The sequence below is a fragment of the Thermobia domestica genome, chromosome 11 (assembly GCF_964235325.1).
Source record: "Thermobia domestica chromosome 11, izTheDome1.hap1.1, whole genome shotgun sequence".
Lineage (NCBI taxonomy): Eukaryota > Metazoa > Arthropoda > Insecta > Zygentoma > Lepismatidae > Thermobia > Thermobia domestica.
Window position 1 is genome coordinate 33149517 of NC_137464.1, and position 21668 is coordinate 33171184.

The 21668-nt window shown below is 35.9% G+C and overlaps 1 protein-coding gene across 1 annotated transcript in view; it reads right to left on the reverse strand.

The window, feature by feature from the left end:
* LOC145664019 (uncharacterized) overlaps window positions 1-21668 on the reverse strand; it is a 223370-nt gene that overhangs the window by 105454 nt on the left and 96248 nt on the right. Inside the window, exons 2-3 of the mRNA XM_081730310.1 lie at window positions 10449-10658; window positions 7156-7414 (exon numbers count right to left, since the gene is read on the reverse strand). Coding sequence (XP_081586436.1) covers window positions 7156-7414; window positions 10449-10601 — 412 coding nt within the window. The 5' untranslated portion in view covers window positions 10602-10658. The remainder of the gene's footprint in view (window positions 1-7155; window positions 7415-10448; window positions 10659-21668) is intronic.

Here is a 21668-nt window from a genome sequence, read left to right on the forward strand (position 1 = left end):
TACAGTTTTTTTTTACAGTATAGCAGCAGATAAAACTATATGATCACTAAAAATCAGACTTTTCCTGCCCCTTATATTCATATAAAAATGCTAACAAAATGCCAATTGTCGAAGGAGAGAGGTGTATCTTTGCCTTAAAGAAAATAAAGAGGGACATATTTGCAACAGCGATACTTTCTATTCAGAGAGACTTGGTGAGCAGCATTCCAGATTTCAATCTGAAAGTATAGAAAAATTTGCAGCTCAAAATGAATGAAGAATGAGTTTCTATTTTAAATAACGAATAGTTTATTTAATTACATATTTTTGTTTAACGGTGTCTATGAGTATATGCAATTTTCTTTCTTCTTCTTTTTCCGTAACTTCATCATCCAAATCTTTACAGCACGTGTTATATATTCTAATTCTCTCCTGCTCAATAACATCGATATAGAGCTTTTTAGTATATCAATACTGTACAAACATACATTGATAATTATTATTCGTTTCGTTTGCAAAAAGAGAAGGGGTATATATTAAATGAATATGAGAGAATATACTTAAATCAATACAAGTAGAGCTTGAACAGATTTTCCTCTTCATATTTTCTGAATATTATTTGTATAAAACTCAAGAACACCGGGGAAGGAAAACACTCGCGCGTACGCACATACTTTTTGATGTTGCAACCGCTGCTTCTGCTGATTATAACTCACTACTGAAAATTACCCTAATAAACTTCATACATAGAGTCTTTTATGACTTACCTATACATTTACAAGTAAAATGAATGTTCCAGACAAACGTATCTTAAATTTAATCTGCATAAAATATAGAAACAAATCTCTGACAAGATGAAGGACACAATTTGAATATTGGCATGTTGATTTCTTTCTTTGTGGAAGATTTGTGTCGCTTATCGATTTCTTTTTATCTTTTCTGTCCTACTAACTTGGAATAATGATCTTTCAACGATTTCAACGTTTCCTTCTCCCTTTTCTTTGTTCTTCAGGGTCACCGGATGTTCTATCAATCTTCTGACAACGTAATCACTATAGTCTTTCTTTTCCAAAAATAAAATAAAGTTTGTTCATGTCAAAAATTTGAAGAAAATTCCATAAGAAATGAAATAATAAAATGAACCACAAAAATAATATCTGATTTAATAGACGTAATGTCGACGAAATCTTGTGTTTGGTTGTCACGTGTACACCATGTAAAGGAGTTTGGTTTTATGATGTGATATTTTCTCAATTATTATGGAACCTTGAAATGATATATTTATATCAGTTCCAGTTTTAGTGGAGATGAAATGTATATTCCTGGGACGCTTAATCGATTTTGCAGAAAATCAGCTTCTCGCTATTTGGTATCATTTCCACTCTATAACAGTCAACATTAAAATCAGACTCATCCATTTTTGCTCTATGTAGAACAATACTGAAACCAGAAGTCGTAGTGAATTTCTACCATTTCTAGTTTTACTAGAGACTTAAGGATTAAAATGAAATGTATTCTTGAGACGTTTAATCGATACCAGAAAATATCTTCTATCTATTGTCGCTTTTAGTCTATAACGATCAAAGTTGAAACCGGAAGTTGTGGATGTCTGCCACTTCTGGATTTAGAAGAGATAGAATATTTCTTGGGGCGCCTAATTGACTTAAAAAAAAAACGCTTCTCGACATGTGTTACCGTTTTCACTCTATAACGATCATTATTAAAACCGGAAGTGGCTAATTTCTGTCATTTTCGGTTTCGGTAGACATATTACAGTAGAGATTGAATATTTTGGGGACGCTTACAGTAAACCTCTTCCTGCTATGGCGCTCAATTTATGGAGATCAATTTGTTTTCTATATTGATCAATCTTAAAACCGAAAGAAGTTCGATTTATGCCACTTCTATTTGAATAGAGGGTTAAGATAGAAGATGGTATCTATTCTTAGAACGTTAAATCGACCGCTTTTCATTATCTATTATGGTTTTTCGTTATATATAGATCAATATTGAAACCGGAAGTTGTAGTAGGTTTCAACCACTTCCTGTTTTAGTAAAGAGTTAAGGATGAAGACTTAAGTACTTTGAGGACGCTTAAACGATTTTTGAAATAATTATTACCTCTCTATGTCTAACAGTTTTTGCTCTACCGAGCGTTAAAACCAGAAATGTTAATTTCCATCTCTTCCAGTTTGAGTATCGGGTCGAAGAAAACGAATTCGATTTCTAAATTTTGATCTCTATTTGGTGATTGATCAAGTAGCTCTTCGGATTCTTTTGTCTCCTGGACGGATATCCTAGACGGATATCATATAAAAGAGTTTTGGTAAATTAAACTCCTTAAAAACTAGAGATATTTCCTATAATGACATGAGTCAAATATTGGAATAAAATTTTGCGTTTATTCATACAATTGTCAATTTATTTTATTTTATTTTATTTTATTTTATTTTATTTTATTTTATTATTTTTATTTTTCGCTTATCAAATAGAATGAGTTTAAAACAGAATCTCGTTAGTAAAACTTTCTTAAACATCTCCCGTTTTTCTTACAATTTGGTAATAGAAAATAATTCTTGTTTCTCAAAGTTTGATTTTATGACAAGGATAAAAAGAGACAAGAACAAAAGGGCTATCGATTAAAAGTATTTAATATGTTGGTTGTGAGTATTATAATAGATCCAGTGTTTAGTTACGACTTTAATAAATTCCCTACAATATATCAATGAGTTTCTGCCTACAACAATTATTATTCCCTTAGAAATATGACGAAAACATTGATCAGTTCTGACAGCAAATGACGAGACAAAATGACAAATTGCTTTCTTCAGCTTATCAGTTTTCGTCGTAATTACTGCGCAGTTGTTTGGACACAGATCACTTGGAAAAAATAATTCTTGCTTTATAATAATTAAAAATACATGTCAACACATCTTTCGTTAAGTTCTTATGGTTGAATGATAGATGGAAAGAAAACTTCTTGTGAAACAATACAGTGTCAGTTATGTACTGTACACAAAAAAAAAAAAAAAAAAAAAAGCCGTAGTGAGTTAATGTATCTTATCAAAACAATGTTACTTTTTGACACTTTTTAGTGCCCACATGCCATGCCTTAAAAAAATAGAAAAACAATTGACAAAAGTTACACTGGAACAATTTTTGTCTTTCTCTTCTTTCTTAGTATTTGTTGCAAAGGAAATTTATACTCTTAAACTTGATATTTTAACCACATTTAAGTAATAGAAGTTATCTGTTTGTTGAAACTGAGCGTCTTATCTGAGCAGCGAAGTTACGTGATTCATGGACCTATAGCTCAAGGAAAAAGTCAAAGAACTGTAATGCGTTCAATGCTCTCCCATCGTAATCGAACCCATGACCACGTTCATTACAGGCGTGTGTGCTAGGCACTACATCATTGTGGAAAGCTATGATTGATCAGTAAATTTTAAAGAAGTACATGTGAGGTATAATCAAAATTGAAATAAAAATTCGAAATTTATGGCAAAAATTCTTTCTTTTGCCATATTGTCTCTCTGCACGAACTTACACATTGAGTAATTCACTATATTATAGCAATTTATCCTTAACCAATTTTAATCGCAAATGCTAGGCCTAATTGGGAAGTCTCACCAAAATCGTACGTCAAATTTAATAACAACTGAATAACGTTTACCAAAGTTATCGTATCATACAAACACTCAGTATCAGACTACAAACGTATGCCAAGTAGAATAGAAGTTTCCCTTCACTCGCTCCAATAATAACTACCTACCATGTGGTGTCTTACATGGTAGAAGAGAGCGATATATATATATATATATATATATATATATATATATATATATATATATATATATATATATATATATATATATATATATATATATATATAATAAGGAAATTAATGTATACTCGCTTATCTCTGACCAATTTCAATTCCAGGTCATAGTAGTGGTTCTTCTGAAGCCAGAAGAGAAACACATGCTATGTTTCGTGAAAATGAAAACTTTTACGAAAGCGACCCATTAATATTTTCTTAAAGTGTGAATTGACCCTTATATACTCGACTGATCGCAATCTCAAACAAATAGATTCACTGGGAAACATCGAAAAAGGTACACGTCGAGTTTTCTCTATCCAAAGGCTTGCAACTAGAATTCTAGCTGGTATTCTGCAGATCCTTCTTTTCCAAGCAATGTCCCAGCCATTTTAAACTTATTGGCTTACTTTTTGCATATGATATCCGATATTATGCACTTATTGTGTAGGACCATGTCACGTAAGCTTTATTTGTCAGTTTATTCCTCTTTATTTGCTCCAGTCATACTGTATTTTTGAAATGCTCGTGTTTGTTCGCATGGGTTTATAACGAACTTTCGACTCTATAATCAATTACGTTAACCTCCCACTATTTACACTTCGTAAAGGGATATGGTCAACCACAAGTCTTTTAGTTGCTGATGTGACGTAAACACATAGTCTTCCACTGTCATCTGACATTCTAGATCGAAATTCGCTTTCTTAATTAAGGTAACTCCTAAATGGACTCACGAAAAAGGTAATATGGAACATTCTGACACTCTTCCTGGATAATGCGCACATTAATGTATGCACATTAACTATATTGCTAAATTGGAGTATTCTAGAGACTACAAAAGGTAAAAGTTTGTTTTAAATATATTAGGTGGCTGCAAATGAAGTGTCCGTACCAGGTTCGTCATTTCTAAAGGTCAAAAAATCAGAACTACAATACGTGATTAACTATAATAATCGCCATCATTCAACTAACGATTGGATCCTGCTGCGAAAGTATGGAGTTCGTTCTGCGAAAAGTTCTCATCTGCATGTAACAATCATCAGGGAAAGTCTTCCCTCTCAAGAACTAATCGCGATGCTGGAAAAGGTGGTAGTCAGTGAAAGAGATATCGAGGAAGTACCATGGGTGAGAAAGGGTTTCGTACTGTAACTCATTGAGAGCCTGAACTGTCCTTTGTGCGACATGATGACACAATGACGACCATTGCTGGATCTTTGCAGACAAGTTTGCGGTGCATTGCATGGAGTTCAGCACTGCAACGATTTGCCACTGATGGTCTCACTTCGCTTGAAAGAGACATGATTGATCACTCCCCTCTCTAAACTATACCACCAACACCACCTTCTGTAGGGTGGAAAAATGGTTTAGAAAAAGGTCCTGGACGTTGATCAATATCTAACCATTACCCTGGCCGTTTACAATTGTCTCAGAAAATCCATTTCTCATCTGAATTGACAATACGATGCAGGAAACTTTCAAGATTGTTTCTTATGTTTCTTATACTCAGCGAACTGCGTACCTTCAGACGGCGACTCTTGTTGACTGCTGTTAACTCATGTGGCAGCGAAAGGTCAAACCAGTGATGCCAAGCTGAAACGTTTAAAATCCCATCTCAAGAAGCAGAAATTCCCATTTTGCTCTTGAATTTCTCACGCCATACTAATAACTAAATTTTCTTAGAAAATATGAACAGTAAAATTGGTGTACATCAGTTATTTTCTTCAATACATGAGTGAATTATTCGAAAATTCCGATCGTCTCTGTTTATCAATTCATGAACAAGTATATTCCGTAATTGAACGAGAGAAATGAGAATGCTGATGACAATAAGTATATTTTGTTGAGAGTTTAGTATTTATATCATGCTTTTGTGTCCTAATCTTCTATTGAAAGTAATAAAACTAGATTAACTTCATTTTTCAGTCATTTCATATGTAACGTTTTGAGAATTGGGCTTTTCTCTTTCTACCTTCTTCCATTAATTTTGTTCTTTCTTTCATTTCTCTCTTTTTTTCAAGTACCAGAGTACAATTAATGTTTCTTGGCACTTGTTTTTTGATGTTCATAAGCCAATGCATAAATTACTTTAACACTAACATGCGTTTTAGAGTAACAAAATTTGACAATTAGCATTAATTTCAAATTTATTAACTAGTAATTTATCTACTCCTCGTCCATAGACAGTTTCAGTGACGTCAATGGAATAGATATATGAAAAACTCCATAAATTGAGACAATTTTTATGAAAATTTCCTTTGTCCCATTTTGAGAAACTGGTGTCAAAAACTCCCACAATATGGGATTTTTCCCACGGGTTGGCATCATTGATGTCAAACCTTTTCAATTTACTGATTGCACGAAGCTTCCGGAACGATGATGGTGATGTACGGTCAACCCAAAACTGCAGTTACATAAACACTTTTTTGAGGGTCTGCTTCCTGAGGAGCTTACCCGAATATGGTGTTGTTCGGTTCACACGGGACTCATTTTGTAATGCTGTGTCACCGGAACGAAACTTGGCAAAACAACGCCGAATAATGCATTCATTCACCGCTCTTGGCCGAAATATACTGTTAACGTTTTGGACTGCTTGCTGTGCAGGATCTCCCATTTTAAAGTGCGAAGAAAATCACTCGCAATTATGTATTCTTCATGATGAACTTTCACACGACACTGTTCAACAACGCACTACCTTCTTACTGTCTGTATACTCCAGCCTGTTTATCACGTTAGACGCGTGATCTTAGTTCATCCATGTGACGAGTTGCTCAACTGAGGTTTCCACGAGACATCAAAGCAGACACTTTATTCGCACTAACCTAAACAGAGTATTATTAAATCAACGATCATTTTATTTAGTCCAGTAATCAAAGTGCATTTAATTGTAAGAACGCAAAATAATTTTGTACTAAAAGCATTATTTAATTTCCACCAATAATCCACTTTTATTTATTTATTTATTTATTTATTTCACAATCAACCATATACAGCTAAGAGGCCATTTTATACTGGATATCTAACAACAACAATAACAATGGAAAGGATTTTTGGGAAGGTATATGCCAGGGCCTGTTTAGAAGGTACCATCCCGGCATTTGCCTGGTAGGACTGAGAAAAACCCTGGCAAACCCATCAGAATGATCGGCAGCAGGAATCGAACCCGCGACCTCCCGAATGCGAAGCCAACGTTCTACCACTTGAGCTACTTCGCTCGGTAAGCTACTTCTATCATTCATTAATTAATTTCATTCTTCTGTGTTATCATATACCTTAAATACTTAATTGCCTAACTGTTTAGTGTCGCTGACGGAACACTGACTAAATGATGAGATGCATGCAGAATAATTTTAAAGTCTTACCTGTTGCCCAGTGGATGACAGAATGCCTTTCATTGTCGAAACAATTGACGTCCGCCTTCTTCCCAAGTAAATATTTAATAAGAGGTTTGTTTCCGGAGATCACAGCTAAGTGGAGAGGTGTGTACCCATCTTCGTCGCGGGAGTCCAGCAAGTCAGGGGCAGCAGAGAGCACCAAATCTGCACAACTCAAGGTAGTGTTTTCGGCACAGTAATGTAGCGCGGTTTTCATTGTACGATCTCTGTCCCGCACACAATTAGGCTGAAAAATACAGGAAAAACTTTAGGTTTTCTTTAAATTTAATACTTATGATATTTGTTATTTTATTTTTACATTTCTTGGAAAAGGCCTTGATCTGCAAGGTGTCTTTGGCATAACTTCTCAACTTTTTCTTGTTACTTTAGTTCCTTTTAGGATTTTAGTGAACATACATTAAAAACTGACATCAGCTACGCATTAATACGCATATCAGAGCATAGATCTGTGAAGAAAGACGTAAGTATAGCAACATTGTGATAACATGAAATATTTCGAATTATATACGTAAGATGATAACAGTACCTTTTAGGGAGGGTTGTTTACGTACTACGAAAACAAATTCACACAATGTGAACCTTATAAAAATCCAATGGCTTTCAAGGGAGAAGAGGGAAGACGATGCGGAACCTGACTGGTAGAGCAGTCACCTCTGGTACGAGAAGTCTCTGGTTCGATCGCAGGTTATGTGAGTTGTAGTGGGGGACGCCATATCTGTGAGATTTCCTCGAGATTTTCTTGTTTCCTCCCACATTCTTAATTCCATCAATTATTTCATAATCATTCACTTTATAATAATTTCAATTATTTTTTTCTAAGTGCAAGTTTCACGATTATGCACCGAGGACGTGCACCGTGATTATATAATACTGTAACAAATGAAATTGTGTAATAAATGAGATAGGAGGAAACGTGAGAACTTCGAGAAAATCCGTGTACATGGTTTTTGTCTACCACAAAGTTCACTTAACACGAGCTGGGATCGAATCAGTGATCGCACGCATCAGAGGTATTTTTTTTTTCTGTTTAGTAGTCAACTTCGGCTTCCACTGTAGCAGACTAGAGCTAATTACAATAATATTGGTTTTACGATACTCTTGCTGGCAAATCTGCAAGAAATATTTTACTGTCCGAGGTCATCTGCTTCCAACGACCATTTCTAGGATTTTAATTGCACAGGAATCCATTGGCAATGTAGTGGGTGATTTTATGTGAATGCCATTTTATGGTATAACATGTATTCCTGTCTTTCTGTTTATCTTCCAAAAATTGTAACATTGAAGCACTTGTGTAGTTTGAACTCTTGAAGAAACTTATTGCTTTTCCTGTAATACTTTGAAAATTTTCCTCTATCCTTGGCCAGTGAATATTTTCCGGGATTGTCGCAGTCATTAAACACATATATGCCATGATGCAAGTGCAAAAGTGAGGGGGAACGCGGAGGGATGCCGTCCTCCCACCTCGAAAAATATGTACAGCGTCTCCCTAGTTCCTAAAACGTTACAATGAGGGAAGCTAGGCTGGGGGACGGCGTAACGTCATGCCGCTATCTACCGTCCCCCTACCTTTTCAGATCCACTTTTAGATCTAGGCAAAATGACGAGATAGCAACTTAATTTACAAGATACGGAGTAGACTCTCTTTTTGTTGCTTTACTAGGCTCAAATGACCTCAATTTCAGTGCAATGTTGCTTGATTTGAGACAGATAGAAAGGTCTTAACCTGCCCAACTACTTTTAGGATACTACTAGTGGTTTATCGAGGCCTGTTGTTGCTTCAGGAATTAGATCCACTCTGAGCTTAGTTATCTTGTTTAAGCCCACATGAGATGTTTTTCATATATTGTTGGGTGATCGACACATGTGTCAGAAAGAACAAAATACAAAGGTGTCACTTTAACTTAACTTCAATCAACTTCACGCCATCTACATCATGCTCACTCAATCTCATATTCATATAAGAATGACATCACACTTACTCAGCCTCCTGTTCAGATATCAATTCGAATATCATTATTACTCGATCTCATGTTCACGTCACTAGTTTGACATCATACACTACTTAACTTTTGTACTGACAACATATCGATCTCGCTTCACTGAATATCATGCTCACGCGTCCATTCTCCTCGAGCTTCTCGAAATCAGTGTCATGTCTTCAACGCAGAGGATAGTTCAGACGAAAAGGGGCCAACGCCCGAGTTTAATGTTGCACGCTTATGCACTGAGGCTAAGGAAGACGGTGATGATGAGATAGATGGTGGGATGACGAAAGTGGAGGAAATGGGAGAACTCCGAGAAAACTCACGCACATGGTGTTTTGCTGTTCATTAACTATTCCTGAAATATGTGACATTAATCAAATTTTCTCAGCTACTTTAGTGGTATGCCTTTCGTAGTTCTACATACAATTTATGGAATACTGTTCCTAATCATATTGTATTGCTTGCCTCGCATGATATCTCCCGCTTTGTGGCTTTCAGTCTTTAAAACCCATCATATTGAAGTCGATCATACAAACATGTGCTTCTCAGAATGGCTCTTGACAGCGCAATCACACACTGCAGCACACATTCAGATACTAACCCCTTGTATTAGTGTGCGTGCAAGTTATGTACAGTATATGAATAGAAATATACACCGTCACTTGTTAACAGAGGAGCAAACATATACATAGGCCTATATACAATTTGCTAAAGATGTAACTTATGTTGGAACACAATATAACTTGTATTATGTTAATAGATGTAGTTAGTATGAAGCGTCTACCTGAGTACCCTGACGTCTACCGGATTTAACTGCCATGTGTCCAGAATCAAAGTAATTGCTTGCTTGATGAATTTTTAAAACAATATTGTTAATGATTCAAAATTTATCTACAATGTTGCCACATCATCAACTTTTGATTAGCTCTAGCGACTAAAGTAGGCTCTGGAGATTATAATATTATAAAACATTTTCGTTTTCAATCTGTAGAATAGTATTCTGTAGGCTGTGATCGCCATTTTTAGAACACCGGTATATAAATTACTGAAGTTCGATATATTGTCGTCGTTGAAGCTTTCTAGTTCTTTTATATCAGCCTTGTTATCCAATTATCAGAGTCTAGATTTTTTAAAACACTAGTATTTCTCCTTACAGAGAGCTCACTAATCACTAAACACACTAAAATTCGATTTTAAAACAACTGTGCTTACGTTATTGCAAGTGCAGAAATACAAAAATTGATTATTAAAAAAAAAAATCTTTATGTGACTTACCTTTCTTCTGAGAATACTTCGAACTTCATGATCTCTAGCTTGTTGGCATGCGTACATCAGGGGGGTCACCCCTTCAGAACCAGTTTTCATGGGGGGACCTTCCTCCACGGTAGGTTGATGGTCATAATTGGCAGGTCGCTCTGTCGTTGTCATCACGACATACTAGGTCTTTAGAGTGACCTTCGGCCTGCATGAGGCTATGTCCATCATCTGTAATGATACGAACAATTAAATTTACTTAGTTTTGTAGTTGGTTAATGTGTTGATTTTATAGAAAATATCAGTTAAGACATAGCATTTTGTCACCCTTTTAATAGGTTACTGTGGTTCATTAGTTATTGAGCGTTTATCTCAAAAACTGTCGCCAGTGAGTTTAAAGTATGGTCGCTATACACATATGCATTGGGTAGACAAATGTTGACCTCATTTATTTACAAATCATCGATTCATAACTTGATCATCATTCATTTTCATTTGCTTCACCATATGAAGATTTAATTACCGGTACCTATTATAAGCGTAGTTAACTTGAATGATTATTCTAAAAGGCAATGCTAAACTTAAGATTTATTTTTTTTCCTTATATACACTGAGAAAAAATCGTATGTGGCGTACGTAAAATCGTATGTTACATTTGTAAATCCTGTAGTTTTTGAATTTAACGTACAGCAAAAGTATATATGAAAACGCATATTTTATAGTACTTTCTGTATAAGTGTTCCATCTGTACGTACTTTCCGTATGAAACAATATAGGCGGTCAGGACCTTAGATACAAATGGACGTATACAACATGTAGCTGACGAAGGTAACATACATATATATATAGGTAATATAAGGTAGACTCTTAGAATCAGACATCCTGCAACGGCATGATGCAACATCTAAGGGCAGTGCCTATGTAGCATACGGATAACGTATGCTCCGTACTGATTTCTGTAGTAAGAGGATTTCGTATATTTCTACAATATATCGCTGTCCGGAGAACGGATTTTTCTCAGTGTACAACGTAGGGGGCATAACTTTGCACTTAGTGTGTTTCTGACACGCCTTTCTAACTAAAATTCATATATATATAACTAAAATTCACGCAATACACTGTCATCAACAACCAGGTCAAATTACCATAGCTGCAAACGTAAAATTTGAATAAAATACTCACTTTCCCACAACCTAAGTATATATGATAAGGAGTACAAAGTTTTTCCAAGAATAGAATATCTTACGAGTACCTGAAATTATGGACATGAAACTCTCATACAGAATAAGATCATTGAATATATAAACAAGCAAACATGTGTTTCAAAGCTTTTCTAATTAAATCCCGTGCTAACGGGATAAAAAGAGGCAATTCTACATTTTTGAATTCCATTTTCTTTTTTATGCAATTCAGGTATCGCTTGATTTAGAGGTGCTAAATTTCAATATATAAACTATTCATTATAAATAAGAAAACATGTGTTAGAACTTCTTCGAAAATTCCGTTTCTAAAACTACCTTAAGTAGCTGCTAAATTTAAGCAATTTGAATAGCACGAAAACAGAAAATGAGCTGAGTGTATGTTTATTTTAACGCCCCTTTCAACAGCAAGGCTATATGAAACAGGACCTACTGATTAACGTGGAATCCGAACCACATGAGCTCCCGCCGGGAATCTAACACGGGTCTTCCCCGCCAAATAATTGAACGAATGTATAACAAATGTGACATAAGCAACATTGGACAATGGGAAACCTAGCATGGGTCACAGTGTAATTATGTCCTCCAATGCTGTAGATTTCATGTCAAAATCTTGAATGTTCACATGCGTTGGCAACACTGCGAAACTTGGATGCTTGTGAGACGGGACACTCATACTATGTTTTCCATTGTATAATGCTGCTTATGCCACATTTGTTATATATTCGTTCAGTGGCACGCATGCCATTTGCAACATTCTGATGTTTACACTTGGTTGGCAACACTGACAATCTAGAATAGTTGGGAGACGATCACACTCAATATCTTTTCGCCATTGTGTCGTGTGATATTTTTGCCAAGCTTGATGAATAAACGTCTTATCGTATGGAAGATGTTTTACACTTTTTCATTTTTACAATTGGTTGGCAACACTGACAAACTGAGGTCCTTGAGAGAGGAATACGTCCACAGTATATTTTCTCTAGTGACGAATGATGTTTTTGCCACGTTACATGGATATACATCCAGTGGTAGAGAAACCATCTGCCACATCGTATTTACAATTCGTTGGCAACACTGACCAAAAGGATACGCCTGGGTGCAAAGTGATATTATCAAAGCCTTGCCCGAGTCAAGTTCCAGCAATGATCCAAAAAGGGACCTAATAGGTTCAGCCACTTACGCGTGATATATAGTAACTTTCATTTTTACTTCTGTTGGATATGCCATACATAGAGTCACAAACACTAAAAAACTGGCCCCTTATAGGGTCAGGTTGTAGGTTTGACGGGGATTTGAAAATGGTTTCGTACTTCTCATGGCAAGAGTTTTCAGACGATATATAGATTTTACCCTGGTTCTTGGTCCCGGCATGGAATCATCCCTAGTTAGGAAGTAATATGTGCCCTATCCAAAAATACATGTTTCAGAATCCTGCGGTACTCATGGAACAATATTTATGGAGAGGGTTTGGCTAAGGGCATATAATTTGAAGTACTCACCAACTACCTCTATAAAAGCTGTTGCAGAAGTACCACAGGATTCTGAAACATGGATATTTGGATAAGGCACATACTAGTTCTTAAGTGAAGTCTTGATCCGACTAGGGTAGGTCCCATGGTATTAGATCAATGGATCTTTAAAGTTCATTTTTCATGTTTTTGGCAGCCTATAACTTTGAAAGAAAGCATTTGTGCACCCATCTCATATGTTGCCGGTATTGTTTTGAAACATTCTGTATAGCTATGTGTCCTATAACCAGCAGGGGTACTTATATATACCCGTAACATTTTAGGATGAGATTCAAATTGTGTGTAGAAATTTCATTGGACATTTTAGTGTGAAGTACGGAACCAGCTAGAAATTTATTGATGCTGAAGGCTACCATCTTCAACCACCATTTGGAACATCCAGTTTGACCAGAAAGTACACTTATTTTTTAAATTGGATTGTAACCTTACTTTTCCCAGAAATTTAACCTTGTAGGTTGTAAAATAATAATTTTCCATGATATATTCAAATTGTGATTGGTTCAAATTGTGCATATATTTCTTGACGCATTCGGTATTATCGTTTTCACTCTTCAATAATCGGCATTAAAATCACAAATAATTTATTTCTGCCATTTCCAGATTGAATATAGGGTTAAAAGACAAAATGATATCTATTTGTAGAACGCTAAGTGGATTCCAAAACAAAAGAAAGAAGAAAGCTTCCCGGTATTTCTGATTGTTTTTGCTCGATGTAGATCAATATTGAAACCGGAAGTTGTAGTGGATTTCGATCACTTCCGGTTTCAGTAAAGAGTTAAGGATGAAGATGAAATGTATTCTTGAGACGCTTAATTGATTGCAGAAATTCAATTGTCGCTATCTATTACTGTTTTGAAACTATAGTGATCAACGTTAAAACCGGAAATGTTTGATTTCAATACTTCTGGTTTCAATATCATCTCCATCAGCAAACTTGATTCCTAAATGTTGATCCTCTACATCCTGGCTAAAATTTTGGTGATCTATCTCGCGGAAGGACTGATACACGGAGGGCCGAAATTACCATTAGGCCTACTAGACCCGGGCTTAGAGCTGCAAAGTTCTTAGGGCCTCGTGATGGATGAAAATTTAATAATCAAGATAAAAATGGAAAAACTATAATAATAATAATAATAATAATAATAATAATAATAATAATAATAATAATAATAATAATAATAATAATAATAATAATAATAATAATAATATAAACATGCTTAAAGTCAAGAGTTTTATACCATTCAAACCAAAATCCTTTACGTGTTGTACAGTTGTAATCGCCATGAGTTCGAGTCACTGTTCGGGCAGACATTTGTTTGTAACCGGCAGGAGTTCTGGTCGCTGTTCAAGGTTCGTGGTCCTACCAATAAGTATTCTCCTGAGACTGGAACTTACCTGGACAGGACAATGAAGGACCTCTCCAAGAAGAGTTACAAACTGTTCCCAAATCGCTCGTCGGTCTCAATAATGAGATGAGCATTAGGCGCCGAGAGGTTCGGGTGTCTCGTCTCGAAAACCTCACGGACGATCAGACGGTCATCCAGACCATAACGCACACAAACATCACTCATACAAACAATGAAAACACTGTATTACATGACACTATACTTATTTATTAGAACACTATCATATAAAAAAAATAAAATAGCGAAGAGGAATGAACACAACACTGAACACTGAATATGTAAAAAAATTTTCGTCACTGAAATCACACTTTGCCTTTTCAGTGCGCGATAGCCCTTTAAATATATAGAATTATAATTCGGATTTCACTGTAAATGCTTCTCTCACACCATTGACACACTTGGGGGATTAGCACTGGGGAAAAGTTGTCTGGATCGTCCCACGATGAATCCAGTTGCTGCGCTAACGATCCTGCAGCGTAAAGATGAGTCTTCAGCAAATTAGAAAAAAGTAGAATGCTGATGTTGGAGGGCGCGTGTATAACTTACATGTACGCACAAGGTCTGCGGACCTGGGACTTCACTAGTTGGGGCTAGCCGTAAGAAAACGTCATTCACCGGCTAAATAGCTTGTGCCCCTTAACAAAAAGTTAGACGGTAAGTGCAATATCTTGTTAAATATTCACATAGAAATATCTACGTGTTATCTTATAGGGATCCTGAAACACTTGGAAGTGGGTAGACATCCCCTTAAAGCTCGACGCGAGATGCGTGGTTACGGCTTCCAGACCTGGAGTCAAACTCCCTGAGCACCGAAGCTCAAGGTACGGGTTGCAATGGTCAACTAAAAAGGGTTGGCAGTTCATTTCAAAAATCATTCAGTTAACTCACCTGTATGCACATACAAACAGAATATAGAAAACAATTTATGTTAATTTTAGTCAACTGCCCATAATGCACTAGACACGGCCATAACTTTGGCGTGAGAAAATACAGATAACGAGTACGAAACAACGCAGTTGGTGCCACTTTGGTTGCTGGAACATCTGGTCAGCCCTTATTTCTCTAATCTATTATAATATTTCCATAAGCGATTAAAGAAAGCACTTAATTCAGTTCCCAATAACTATAGAATATATACTGTGCATATAATGAGTCAGGGAGAAACACTGAAATGGTTCGTCACTAACTGAAACGTTCTCACTAAAAGCAATGTTTTAAATATATATACGAGAAAACGATGAAAGACTTCTTTGTCCAATTGTGTGGGAAAGAAGCAATTCCCACCGAAGAAAGAACTTATATGCGTTGCAGAATAAAGTATAAATCGAAAATAATGATTACTGTCTTTACGAAATATACAGAGTGTCCACAAAAAATCCCTCTATAGCCTCGTAGCGGTTATACAGTCAGCGTCAAAAGTTGTTTTCGTTTGGTAAAATTAATTTTGTGAATAACGATGGTATGGCTGCAATACAGAAAATTACATTTTTTCTAATTTACTGAAAACTGTACTCAAATTGTCGTTCCATTCTGAAATTTACGAAACTAATTTCATCAAACGGAAATAAGTTTTGCTGCTGACTTTACAAGTGATACTGCTGCTTGTTTTATTTTCTATAGTGTTAAAATTGTGTATGTTGATGTGTGCAACAGTACCACATTTCGGGCTAGGGGCGGCTAAATACGGCCCTGGACACACGGATGGACAAGACTAATCTATACAGGAATTTTGATAAACCAAAATCCTTAATGATAGTTCAAGGGTCAAAAATAAATTGTTCAGAGCATCGTATTGAGTGAAAATAAATGTGAATTATTGACCAGTCTATATTTTCTTTACTTATGGTAGTCATACTATTCGGAACCGAAAATGAAAGTTTTGGAACCTTGCACTTTCATTCTTATTCGTTTAGGATTATTCTTTGAATTTCTAAAGTACAGTAGAGCGTCGATTATCCGAACGTCGGTCAACCGAACGACCGCTTAACCGAACTGTGTACTCGCTCGCACCTGTTAATCTCCCACCCTACCGTCCATCATCCCCCTCACTCCCAAACCCAGTTTCCCACAGTAGTCGCCTCACTGAGACACCGCTGGCGGAACATTGCTTCTAATGGGGCCTTCATAAGGCGCTGCTGACCGGCCAAGCCGCCAGTCGCTGTGTTTCAACAATCAGCACACTTCTTTTTATGAATAAATTTACTGTACAGTACTTCTTTTTGGCAAATAAACATGTACAGTTCGATTATCCGAACAAACCAGTTTTCCGAACATCCATGTCCCCCAATTACTTCGGATAATCGACGCTCTACTGTATTTTGGAAGTTATCGAAAATAAAAGGCCTTAAAGTCAGTTACTCAATACTTGCTTGTTCTGTCATTGAAATAATAATGAGTTGCGAGACCGATACCGTCCGTTCTTTGACCTGTGTGAATTATGTAACATATTAGAAAAGTTCAAAACATATTTTTCCATTTCATGTCACTTGTCAAATCTGTTTTGTTAGGCATTGATGTTAAGATTAAAGAGACTCCTCCTCTTTGTGTTAAGGATGGATTCTTTTGTCTTTTAAATCCGCTATGACCACTCGACAGCTGGGCACGCGACACTCTGTAGGCGCCTTGTGGGCGGGGGCACTAGGGAACCCAAGACCTTGAGCAAAACACGCAAGCCTCCTCGGAGGAAATAGCAGGAAGAAAGGAGTTAAATCATTTGCCAGGAGAACACGGACACTGCTGAAATATTGATGCATTCGATCAGGACCACAATTTCCTTTACATCTAAAATAAGAAGAACCATGTCACAAAAGTGTGAAGTAACTGGTTATTCACAGATTTATCTAAAATATGGCAATATGTAATTCTTCTTGTTTTGATAGAAAGAGAGAATTACGATAATAAAAGCTATCGAAGAAATTGAAAGTTGTCGATGACTCAAGTGTCAGAAAGGAAATAAATTGTCGATGACTCAGAAAGGAGAAACAATACAAGTCATTTATACGGGAGAAACATGAAGGTATGTCACGTTCTGTAACTTTCGAGTAAGCTGGAAAAGAAGGTTCAACATTCCCGTGCAATACAACGCAATGACACATGCCAAACAATCTTTTCTTGCTTTATTGCAGGTACGTATCCAAAATTAAACTACCTGCATACTATTCTGTGGTCTGCTCACAGACCATTCCACCTAATAACTCAATTCCAGCTGAAGTAGCGCTTACTATTATGTTTGCAGGAGCCGCTCATATGAATTTTCAGGTCGATTGGGAATACTTAATGTAAATCTTCCATTATACGATATAGTGAAACCTCCCATAATAGCGACTATATTATTTTCAAAATCCCTCAGCTTGATTTGGATTTTGTTGCAAATAATTGGCGACTTTAAGTGAAAATGTAATACTTTCTCAAGGGCGACGATTTCTCTGTAACTTTGGAGGGGGGGGGGGCATTCAGGTGTGTTTGGTTGCAGATAAGTGTCTAAGAAGGCATAGGGTCTATATGAGGATTTTAAGACAAACTGAATTTAAATTATGTCAAATATTATATATTCACAAAAATGCATATACGTATAACAATAAAAAATACATATTCATAAAAATACATGGGGGCCCACATGAGCATTGGGGACCCCAGGATTAGCCTTGTTATTTCAGATTGTTGAACTTGTAGGACAAAGTACTATTTTGAATTAAATATTTTAACAGATAAAAGCAGGTATGTAAAGAATCTTTCAAATTCTGTACAATTAATTTTAAAAGTATTTCTGGTAAAATTTCATATTCTATCTCCTAAAAGAACTTTTTTCAGCAGAAATTTCAGTACATATTCATTACGCTATCATTAATTTTCAGAAAATTATGCTGAGATCGATTCAATTTTTACGAAGTATTTGCAAAAATAAAATAAGTTTTCTTAGAGACTACTTTTAAATATACCTGAAGGGTTAAAAAGAGAAAAATGTCAATTGCAATACTGTCATACAATGAATGCTAGCTTCCCAAAATAGAAATAGGCTGGATTCAGAAGATATTCGTACTCGATCACATGAAGTTATGTTCATTTTACATTAATTTTATCAACATTAGTTTTATCTTCTAAAGGAAATTATTGGTCAATATGAAAATGATTCACGGTTCATGATTTAGTAAAAATTATAATAATAGGAAAATTAATATTGCTATTGTGTTTAAATGAGTAAAAAATTAGGATTGATGCAACAAGTTCTAGACTGTGTAGGAGAAACAGCATAAGTTAAAAAAACATAGGTATTCAGGAGGCGATGTTTTTTTATTTTACGAAGCATAAGTATGAATCACTTATACTAACAGTACCAAGACGCGATTATTCAGCTCACGTTTAGAATTGACCTATACCAAATTAACCGTAGGTGGTGCATGACGCATACCGTAATCTCTAATTTTAACTTAACTCATTTTGGCCAATTTCTGACATAAAGTCCCAGTCTAGTCTAGAATTATTCTCAACTAAATATGGAAAGACATTTCTTTTACTCTTCATACGGTTATTTATATTATTATTATTATTATTATTATTATTATTATTATTATTATTATTATTATTATTATTATTATTATTATTATTATTATTATTTGAAAAAGCAGTTTTTAAAAGGTTTTGTGTCACTGAAAGATTAGCTCGTGTTTCCCTCCATTTCAATTACCATTATTGTTAACCCAGTACTGTGAGGTAATCGGAGAGCCAGTTGAATTAGGATGTAAGCAGTTTCTGTTTCGAAAAGCAGAAATAATGGAGTTAGAAATCGATGTGCTAACCGCACACTACGTGGCTGAATATGCGTCATTTGCCGCCATAGTTTTCTTTGTGAACTATATCGTATGGGAATTTCTTTTTTTTTTAAATTTAAAATATTTAAAAATTCAACATTTCATAAATTTCCTATTTACAATTAGTGTGTGAGTACAAATGAGGCGTTCAGAATAGAAAGGAATACAGTCCAATAAACACAGTTGTGAGAAGAAGAGGCTTAAAGTTTGTATGATATGTTTCAGTACTTTTTGAGGAAGTAAGGGGCATTGTGGCTCAGTACTAGAGCGCTTACGTCTAGTGCATGTGATACCTCGTTCGATTCCCGGCCAAGTAAGCTTTGTAGTGGAGAATATCGTGTCAATAGTTTCTCGGGGTACTCCCGTTTTCTCCTACATTCTCATTTCACCAATTCTTTCATCATCATTCACTTGTTTTAATCATCGTTTCCATTAGCCTAAAGTGCATAATGTGGGACGTTAAACTGAAAGATTTCATTTTCACGTCATTTTTGTTGGGAAAGTAGTTTTTTTTAAATAATAAAAACAAGAAACATTATAAGAGCTATTTAGAATATTTGCACATGACTTTTAAGCTTTCAAAGGAGCTACAGAAGAAGATCTTAAAGGTGGAATATGACTAAAATGACCCCCCCCCCACCCAAAAAAATGGATTTGATTCCCTTTTGCATTGAAAGCGCCAATTACTATGTCACTGTTAGGAGCATGTGTGTACCCATTAGAAGAGAAATAACAATAGTTACAGTCTGATAGTTAACAATACATTTTTTTACTAATACAGCACATAAATAAATAAACAGCAGAATAAAAAAATGAAATGAAATGAAATCTTTGAGTTTTACGTCCAACTTTTATGCCGGTTAGGCTAAAGGAGACGGTGATGATGAGAAATGAATGAAATGGTGGAATGAAGAAAGTGGGAGGAAACGGGAGAACCCCGAGAAAACCCACGCACACGGTGTTTGTCCACCACAAAGTTCACTTGGTGGGAGCAGGGTTAGTAAAAATTATAATAATAGGAAAATTAATATTGCTATTGTGTTTAAATGAGTAAAAAATTAGGATTGATGCAACAAGTTCTAGACTGTGTAGGAGAAACAGCATAAGTTAAAAAAACATAGGTATTCAGGAGGCGATGTTTTTTTATTTTACGAAGCATAAGTATGAATCACTTATACTAACAGTACCAAGACGCGATTATTCAGCTCACGTTTAGAATTGACCTATACCAAATTAACCGTAGGTGGTGCATGACGCATACCGTAATCTCTAATTTTAACTCAACTCATTTTGGCCAATTTCTGACATAAAGTCCCAGTCTAGTCTAGAATTATTCTCAACTAAATATGGAAAGACATTTCTTTTACTCTTCATACGGTTATTTATATTATTATTATTATTATTATTATTATTATTATTATTATTATTATTATTATTATTATTATTATTATTATTATTATTATTATTACGGGTAGAGCGTTCACCCATGCACCAGAGGTGAACGCTCTACCACTGAGCCACCGCGGCCCCAGCAGAGTCAAAACTTAACTACCATATTATTAGCAAGAAACAATACATCTCTTAAAGACGAAAAAGTTATTTGGTCTAGGATTTAATTCGTGCGGGTGGACAAGAGATGGCGCAACGAACGGAGCGTCCCACAGTTCCGTGTATCCACACATGTGTTGCAAACCCCTGTCATCGCGTATCGTTCGTAGTGTAGGGCAGTGGATTAAAGCGTCAACAACACCAGTTTGTAGTTAAGTGAACATGGCGCAATTTGTGCCTGATAAAGTGTTTTTGCGGGGTGTCCTGCTGCATTACTTTAACATGCAGAAAAGGGCGACTGAAAGTCATCGTATTTTGGTGGAAGTGTATGGTGACCATGCTCTAGCTGAGGGAACGTGTCAGAAGTGGTTTGCACGGTTTAGAAGTGGTGATTTCGGCTTGGCAGACCAAGAGCGAGCTGGACAGACAAAAAAATTTCAAGACGAAGAATTGACAGCATTGCTCGAGCAGGATTCGTGTCAAACGGAGGAACAACTTGCAGCAGCATTAGGCGTTGATCAAACAACAGTCTCCAAACGCTTGAAAGCCATGGGAATGATTCAAAAGATGTCACATTGGGTTCCACATGAATTGAAAGACAGAGACGTTGAAAGACGAAAAACCATTTGCGAATTGCTGCTTCAACGACAGAGCAGAAAGGGGTTTCTGCATCGAATTATTACCGGTGATGAGAAGTGGATCCATTACGAGAACCCTAAACGAAAAAAGGCCTGGGTGAAACCAGGTG